Raw genomic sequence first — 9,283 nt, 5'->3', positions numbered from 1 at the left:
TGAATTCTATTCACTGTGATTACATTAATACGTGCATTTTGAGCACAAATCACACTACACGGTTGCACCATATCACAAAACACAAACATACACATATAACCATATAAATTCTAAAACTTGAAACCCCCAAACATCCCAAATTACCAAACATACACACAGATTCATATGCATAAACCAACAAAAACACCATATTAGACCCATTTTGAGACAAACCCCAAATCAAAAAATACCCATAGATCTGCAAATGACCATACGTAAACCCCACCTTTCAAACTCAAATAAAAAATCACCAAATCCTTATCACCATAAGAAAACCCAATCCATAAATTGACCAAAACCCAAACCAAGAAGAACTAAAACAAAAGAGAAATAAAGAAAAAATAAAATAAAATAACAAAGAAAGAGGAGAAAGGTCGGCGGCCACCAAAGGTGGCGGAGCTTGTGGGTCTCTACCAAACGTTCCTTTGACGTTTGGCACACAATCCCAAACACAAACAGAGACCCAAACCCGGAAACAGAAATAAAAACTCTCTTCCATGGCTAAGGAACACCGTCTCCATAACATTGATTCAAAGAGAGAGTGTAAGATGGTAGTGGCAAAAGATGGGTTTCGACCATGAGAGAGGGAGTGTGAGAAGAGAAAGCCAAAGAGGTCTGAGAGAGGGAGAAGAGAAGAGTCTGACTTCTGTGAGAGAGAGAGAGAGAGAGAATAAGTAACAGGATAAATGGCATTTAGGAACTAAATTAGGTTCAGAGACCATATTGATCAGTTTTTAAAAGTCTTGGACTTAGTTAGTATTAGCCCAAATCTCAGAGTAGTTCATTGGAATTTTCCCAAAATATATATACCTATGTGAACGTGTAAACATTTTATATACAAAGTGTACATCAAGTAGTTTGAAACAATAAGTTTTCCGGGTCTTGAACAATCTCTCGTTCGTTGGCTTTCCACTAGGCTTTACAATTGTATAATCATATAACACTCTGGTGGTTAAGACTTAAGAGGTAAACCCAATATAAAATGTAGAAGAGACACACACATTTCTTTTTTAAAGCCCAGAGGTGAGTGCTGAGTGGGATTTCAAAGAGACTAAAAGGTCTATTTAGAATTTGCTTATTTTGTTTAAACTATAAACTTTTTGCTAAAAGTATTGTAGATAAAAATAAAAGTTAGCTGAAATAGTACAATGAAACCCATAAATAGTACTAAAAAATGCAGTAAGATCCATGAATAATACCAAAAATAAACTAACTTTTTAATTTGGAGCCAAACGCACACTAATTATCCAATTATATCCCACGTTTAGAAAACAAAGTGTACTCATATCAATTTTTTTTTTTTTAATGAATAGCTGAGTGCCACCACTTTTTTAATATAATTATAAATTTATATCCCACATTTAGAAAACAAAGAGATGTGCGTCTGAGTTAACATCACCAATGAAATTTAGGTGCGCAGGAGACAGTATTGGAATGCATTAGGCCTACACAGTACCTTTTGATAGACATGTCACTCTTCATTCTATCTCAAAACTCCAATTAGGAAAAAGATATATAAATAAGAAGGCAAAATTGCAATTCGCCACATTTTGATATTTAGTTGACAATGGCCTCTGGATTGTTTTTATGAACCTTGCACTCAAGCTCGGCAATTGATGACACAACTATAGCATCAGTACTAAGTGTACAACAGACTAATAATAACAAATTGACATAAGAATTTGTCATTTCTTACTTATCACACCAGAAGTAGAAAGAAGACGTAAAGCTTGGTTGGAATTGTTCAAAACCGATGATGACCTTGAAACTTGCATTTTCCTTTGCTTCAAGAACTCTAAGGAACTCTGCAAGCATTGAGGAGGACCTATGTCCTTCAAAATAACAGTTTCTATCCTGCAAATCACAATGCAATAAAATCATTATTCTATTTTTAAAGTAACGTGGACCTCAAAAGGAAATCTTTTCCACCAATTCGAAAGGAAGAGCTCCCTCACCCTGAGGTTTTGGATTTTTTCTTTCTTTTAGTGGGCTTCACCTCAGCCTTCTCATCCTCTGAGTCTGATAAGAAAACTTTTCTGCAGAGAGATTACATAAATTTTGTTAGAATCTTGAAACAAACTCACAGACACATGAACACAGAGAGAAGAGACACATCTTACTTTTCACGAGCTGCAAGCACATTAACAATATCATTTGGAAGCATCCCATCATTGCCCATAGACTCCTGTGTTTCAGCTTCCTTTGCATCTTTAGCACTTTGACCTTTTCGAGATGGTCTTGGTGTTAAGTTTTGGGCCCATTTTCTCCGACGTTCTTTTTCTTCACGGACAACCCTAAATGGACAAAATTCCATCAAGCACTATATTTTGCACACTTTAATAGTATATTTCTAAGTAATTTCAACAGCACCACCAAAATGCTAAGAAGTATATGTGCACATTTTCAATTTGAATTTCAGCAAAAATTTTGGCAGGGAAGTGGGAGGAAAAATAATCAGGATTTGGTAGCATCTGAATGCAGGCCTTCCCAATTTTTGTAAAATTGGTTGATGCATGTAATGTTCCAATTTTATTTATTTTTTTGGATAAATCAATAGTTACAATGGGGGAGGGGGGATTTGAACCCTGAATGTCTCCCTTAGAAACACTAGGAGGTGCCAACTAGTTAAACTACAAGGCTCTTGACAATGCATGTAATGTTCCATGTAAATTGTTTGTGTAGCTAATGATTTATTAATTACTTTCCATTACCTACATCATTGCTCGGATATTGAACTTTCCTCCTCTCACATGCCTTAACCCTAAGATCCTTCCATATATTTTTACAATTAATTTGGCTACAACGTTAAATTCATTCCTCTATTGTTGTTTGCATATTCCCCTCCTGAAGGGCATAGGGCAGCAACCTACATAACATCCTATAATTTGCCCTCTCTTCCAACTATCCATTGGTTATGATTCTGGGAAGAGCCAGTTAACAAAAAATATACAGTTATCCCAAACCTACCCATAAATTTCCTATTAACTATCCATGGATACACTTAACTATAACTGAACTACATTCTCATCCTCCACAGATCCCACCACATAATTTCTGATGCTTGAGATTCATGTTCTAAGCATCTTTTAGGGACTCTTGAGCCAATCCAAGGTTATCGTGTGTGTGTGTGTGTGTATAATTTTCAACATATGAAAGGTCATGTTTCTCAACTTTTCTAAAAATTATTACCAATGTACTCTCTGAACCTTGTACCTTCATACCTATATTATCCATAGAGACCAAATTGAGGTAAATCATCACCACAGGTCCACACTCCACAGCATGAAGAGTATCCCTATTCTAAGTTTCATACATCTCTGTTTTGCATGAAATTCCTAAAAAAAAAAGCTGACTTCATAGCAAAACATTCAGCAAAGGCAGCATCATATGAAAAGAATTCAGCCCCATCTTAATCAACAAAGGTCGAAATTGGACATCTAAGGTGAAAAACAGTGTCAAAATTCAAAGCAAACTGCCAGATAATCACTTAGTCCATATAATACACACACGCACAAACTCATAGAAAATGAATGTAACATATACACTAGCTTAAATTTCTTTTTTAGCACCTAAAATTATGTCAAGTAAATTTCAAGTACTAAAACCATAGACCTATAAAATCCAATAGAGTCTAAATTTAATACATTTCAGAAAATTTTACAGAGCAATCCTCAACCAATAATCACAGTACCATCCAGGTCCTAAAATAAAACAAAAGCGCTATTTGGTTAAAAAAAGACAGACAAAGCAGAAGAAAGCAAAAACCTGGTCTTATTTTCTTTCTGAACTTTTCTTATCTCCTCATCTTGTTGTGCTCCCTACACAACAGGAAATCAAGAAAAACAAAACAAACTCATGTAAATTTTTTTTTTTTTTTTTGTTTCCTGAAAGTGTTTTCTGTTGCTTAAAGTTGATTTCTGGAAACAGATTAGAACAAACCTGCTCGTATGTGAGTTCCTCAGGTGCGTCCGAATCGTTGTCCGACATTTCTATATTGTATGTATGTGCTTCAGATTTCTTTGTCTGCTACAAATTTTGAGGTCTAGGGTTTAAGGGTGCCCAACAAGAAGGACGAGGTTTTTGTTTTGCAAAGATTCTAAAGTTCAGGGTGTGAAAGTAGCTGGGCTTTGTTGGGCTGGGCCATGATTAATCCGAGCCACTAAAAGTTAAAGATTAAAGCTTAGCTCAAAATAATATTTGGGCCTTATCCTTAGTGGGTTTGAATGGCCCAAATTAAAGGGTCCAGTCAGAGGGGTGACTATTTAAAAAATAAATAAAAACACACAAACAATCAAGAAAAAATATAAGATCACAAATTATTTCACAACTTCTTTTCTACTACTGTGATGTAGTAGTGTGTGAACGGTGGAAGAAAAATTGTGAGTCTATGTGTAAGTCTACTACGCTAAAGTTGTAGTAAAAAAAATTGTGAATTTTAAAAAAAAAAACATATTATTCTAGTTATAATATAATCTTGCTTTTTATTTTATTCAGAAAAATCTTTTATTTATAAAAAAAATTAGATATAAGAATTTTGACCTTGTCAAAGTGATAATGAAAGAAAGAAAGAAATATGGATAAAGACCAATACTTATTAAAGGAAAAAAGACAGTTTGTGGTCCTAAAAAGGTTAGAATCACTTTACAAACCATTGATGAAAGAGCAATGCTCTGCATGCAACAAATTTCACAATATTTTTCACAATAATTAAATTTTTAAGCTTTTATTAGTTATTACCTAGACTGACTACTAATATTACTTTTTTATCCATCACTAATAATCTACCACATTAGTGAGTGTGAAATTTTTTTTTTTTTTTTTCAAATTTTTTGTTTCTATAGATTTTCTCTGATGAAAAAGAATCATTGATAAAGTGATGATTATTAGGATGGGGATATTTGTAAGAAAAAGAATGGAAATTATGGAATCAACATTTTGGACGCGATTTCGCTCTGGTCCCTTGGGCATGTGGTCAAGGGACCAAAGCATTACTTTGGATTTTAAAATTTAATGTAACGTTAACAACAATTTCTAAAGTTTTTTGTCCTTTCATGTGAAAAGGACAATTAGTCGTATAAATGGGGTTGTGAATCGAAGTCAAGCGTGGCACATGTTGTGTTACTGTTTTGTTCTTCATAGAAGACTGAGTAAACGTAAAAGCATTGCTTTGGTGGGCCAAAAGAAAATAAAGTGATGTATGTGGTGACTGTGACTCTGAGCATTATTTTTCATTTCATTTATCATCCATGTATATTTTCTAAAGGCAAAGCATACCGTAATTCAAAGCACAATTTCGGCCACCAAAATTTGACCTCATTGGATTAAAACTAGAACATATAGAATTTTCTGGTGAACAATGGATCTACTCAATAAGAAAACTCATTTGAGGAGAATTTAGATAATCCTATAAACAGTCTTTTTTTTTTTTTTTTTACTCCAATTAAGTATAAAGCCCCAAGCTTACTTTAAAACGAATTCTTTGACTCTCAAGGTTATTTACTTTTATAAAGCTAAAAACCAACTCCTTATTATAAACTATATTTTTCCTAGCTTTAATTTCTAGGTGAGACTTATAACAGCTAAGTTTGCATTCTCATAGTTTAATAATAGAGAATTCATTATAATTTATCTCTTAAGATTTGACATTGTTATAATTTAATTTAAAAACTTTTAATTGTTACATTTGACCGCTTAATGTTTGGACTAAAATAAAATTGTTAGTGTTTTGTCAAGAAACATGTTACTGATTTTTTATATATACAAACTTTGGTGGCTAAGATGTAGCAATTGAAAATTTTGTGGAATTATAATATAACATGCTCAAAACACAAGGTAGTAGGTTGTAATTGAAGGTTTTTTCAAAAATTATAAAATATGTTAATAAATTTCAACAAAACTCTTTCAGTTCATTTTGATTCAAACCTTAAAGGGTAAGAATTGAATATTATTGATTAAATTGTGATACGATCAAAGCACAATAAAGAGGTTAAATTATAACTTTCACTTAATATTATTTTAGAAGTTGAATTTTGGATTAATTGACCATACTTGATCAGTTCAACACAACTCTTTTTTTTAAGGGGGCTAAATAAAGAATTTTATTTAAGAAGAAGAAGAACAACAAAACAACAAATAAAATAATAAAATAATAAAAAAATCTCACATAGTGAGGTAGGGAGAGAAGCCTTATTACAACAAAATGACAACTTTTTATGGGCTGCAAACTTGGCCTAAGAATAGCCACTTAGTTTGCCCTCTTGATCCTTGACCTAACAGAAGAAACAACTATTAAAACTATAACTAAAGAACTTGGCATCAGAGCAGAGATTTAGTATGATCCAAGGCACGTCATCATATTCACCCTTTAGAGCAAAAAAAAAAAAAAAAAAAAAAAAAAAAAAAAAAAAAAACTTTTGCATAACCCTCTACGACCATGTTTTGCATATAATCTTGTTCAAATTGATAAATTATCGATTATCTCAAACGTTTAACCTATTATGAAAAGATAAATTTAATTATTTAATCAATATTTCAACACTCTCCCTTCACACATGATTCTAAACTTGCCCTTAAGTCCAAAACATGAGATTTTTAACTTTTTTTTTTTTTTAATAATTGGAATGGAGTTAAAAAAGGGTTCAAACCTAAGATCTCCTACTCTAATGTCATGATAAATTACTAATTGTCTCAAAAGTTTAAATAGTTAAAAAATTATAAATTTAATTATTTAATCAATATTCTAACATAGCTAAGCCCAAAGGACAATTGAAGCATTTGCGCCAGTTGATTTATCAATTCAACACAACTTGTAAGATTTGGCCGTGCTAAACATGTTTAGACCTTTCAAATATAAATGGGATGGACTAGGATAAAATTTCTATGGGATTTGCTAATGTGTGCCCTTAGGCATATATTAGTAATCCATTTTAGGAAACTTTTTATGGAAAAACAAAAAAAATAATTTACTGTTTTGACAGCTTTTTCAATTTTTCATAAAAACTTTCCCAAAATGGATTATTAATGTGTGCTTTAGGAGCACATATTAACTGGGCCCAATTTCTATTAGTTAATAAAACTCAAGATGTGTTTGGGATATAAAATATAAGAGTCCAAATTTACAAAAATTTTATGCATGAAATGATAAAGTTTATAGATACAATTTTTATGTCGCAACTCTTGTTACAATTCCAATATGTACAATTATGATTATTGGATAAAAAGTGATAACTTTACATATAAATGATTGTTTATTAATCACAATTACACATATTATTAAATTGTGGCAAAAATTTGGGACGTAAAAGAGTTGGCATGAAAGTGGTTGATTTTGCTTGGCCTAGGTGAGTTTGGCTTTGGCTACATTTGCTCTAGCTAGGATTGGAGGCGCAGCGCAGAATGAGCCTGAAATAGTGATACTTAATCCGGCACGTGCATTCTGATTTTTCTGCTCAGAGAGACACATGCTATTCTGGATTTTGATGTTTTATTTTTCTTGGTGACTTTAGCTAGGTTTGTACATTTGTACGATGGAAGTGGCATAGAATTTGAACACTTATTCCAGTTCCCAAACAGTAAGAAGTCTAGACACGCAGAAAATTACACAAAAGACGAACATGAAATTATTCATTTCTAAACTACGTACACTTGTTGTGAAAATTGTTGTTGTATTTGTAGAATATGGAATTATTTATTATTCATTTCTAAACTACTACAGTATATACTTCAGACTTTCTATGATAAAATACTACTTATACCAAAAGACGTACTCGGACTTTTCAGTTTTTACGTAGACTTTGCGTAACATATGATATGATGAAGATTGAAGATGTTTGTGGCACTAGGCAAATCTAAGCCAACAATGTGCACAGTTGCAGAATCAATAAGTATATGGACACAAAATTTTCACAATATACTTTACAATTGACACGATGACAAATTGTTAAAAGTTAGTGATAAAATATCATTAATAACGTATTTAAATGAAAATCAATAAAAATTTATTACTTGGTAACTCAAATATTGTTAAAAATGTAAATGAAAATTTGTGTGTGTAGTATTACTCGTTGGAGAAGCGGACAGTGGACAGAACCTAATTATGGAAAGGATATTAATGCGAAAAGAACAGATTAGTTTGAGGCAGATAAGATTAGGTAAATCTCCATGCAAATTGCAATTTATGTCTAACTCTAATTGTGACAGAATTTAATAATGTTGCATTAGGCACAAACAATGGATTACAAATATCCGTTAGTCTTGTCCTAATAAACAATTTATAATTTTACTGCGGACCGAGTCTAACTTGCACGGCAAGGGCGAGACTTTTCATGAAACTTTTTGGCCCGAAAAAAGACAACGACCTTGACGGCCGAATTCATAGCTAGAAACGGACCATTCTGTCATTTTCCGGCATCCTGCGACGCACGTTATCCCCTACGGTCACGCAATTACAATTTTCTCCTCTAAATTTTCTCTTACCAACATATTGCATGCAAACAACATAGTTCATAAATACATAGCAAAAAAAAAAAAAACAAAAAAAAAAGAAGAAAAAGAAACAACATAAATCACCAATGGCCAAAATGGGCAGGCTAGTCTTCCCCAACATAAATCATATATATATATATATATAGATAGGTTTAAGTTACACTTAGTGTAACTCTACAAAAATTACACATTTTTTGGACCATTGATTTATATTATATCTAAAAGTGAAAAAAACACTCATAATCATGTATTTATTTATTGTTCCCTAAAAATTAATAACTAAGTCATTAATTCATCTTATTAAAAAAAAAAAAAAAAAAAAAACTCTCAACTCTCAACTCTCAACTCTCCATCATTATCTTCATCTTCTCACCCTCTCTCACATGGTCTTGAAAAGGAGTAAAGTAGCTGACATTTGTATGACACAATAATTGAAAAGGAGTAAAGTAATGTTGCAAGGAGAGGTCAGTTGTGCTGTTGGTTTGGGGAAAATTGTTTTTATACCCTGTGAAATTATTTTTCAACTGGACCAAAAAAACACCCAAAAATACATAAACGATTCACAATTAATAAAAAATGGTTACAAGATTAGATCATACAAATAGCTCCACCTTCTTTGAAAAATATGATTTTCTAGAGGCTTTTTTTTTTTTTTAGATTATACAAATGATTGAAAGAAATCCAAGGAAACAATGATTTGGATTTTTCTTTAGGGTCAGGACACACATTAAACCATCCATTTTTAGAAATATTGTCTCAG

At 32.2% G+C, this 9,283-nt stretch overlaps 1 protein-coding gene across 1 annotated transcript; it reads right to left on the bottom strand.

Moving 5' to 3' along the window:
- Positions 1-1,555: 1,555 nt before the first annotated feature.
- Positions 1,556-4,140, bottom strand: LOC126732638 (uncharacterized). Its single transcript, XM_050435601.1, has 5 exons — positions 3,979-4,140; positions 3,805-3,857; positions 2,160-2,333; positions 1,995-2,075; positions 1,556-1,893 (listed from the first exon to the last, which is right to left on the bottom strand). The coding sequence occupies exons 1-5, from the start codon at positions 4,024-4,026 to the stop codon at positions 1,725-1,727; spliced, it is 525 nt and encodes a 174-aa protein (XP_050291558.1). The 5' UTR covers positions 4,027-4,140; the 3' UTR covers positions 1,556-1,724.
- Positions 4,141-9,283: the final 5,143 nt, after the last annotated feature.

The sequence above is a fragment of the Quercus robur genome, chromosome 6 (genome assembly GCF_932294415.1).
Source record: "Quercus robur chromosome 6, dhQueRobu3.1, whole genome shotgun sequence".
Lineage (NCBI taxonomy): Eukaryota > Viridiplantae > Streptophyta > Magnoliopsida > Fagales > Fagaceae > Quercus > Quercus robur.
This window is presented reverse-complemented; position numbering and strand designations above follow the sequence as displayed.

What these genes read in the sequence shown, in the direction of transcription:
- LOC126732638 (XM_050435601.1), bottom strand. Translation starts at nt 4,026, where the DNA reads ATGTCGGACAACGATTCGGACGCACCTGAGGAACTCACATACGAGCAG. An exon ending in AGGAACTCACATACGAGCAG is followed by an intron (nt 3,858 to 3,978) that starts GTTTGTTCTAAT and finishes CCTGTTGTGTAG; the next exon opens with GGAGCACAACAAGATGAGGA. An exon ending in AAAAAATCCAAAACCTCAGG is followed by an intron (nt 1,894 to 1,994) that starts GTGAGGGAGCTC and finishes TGTGATTTGCAG; the next exon opens with GATAGAAACTGTTATTTTGA.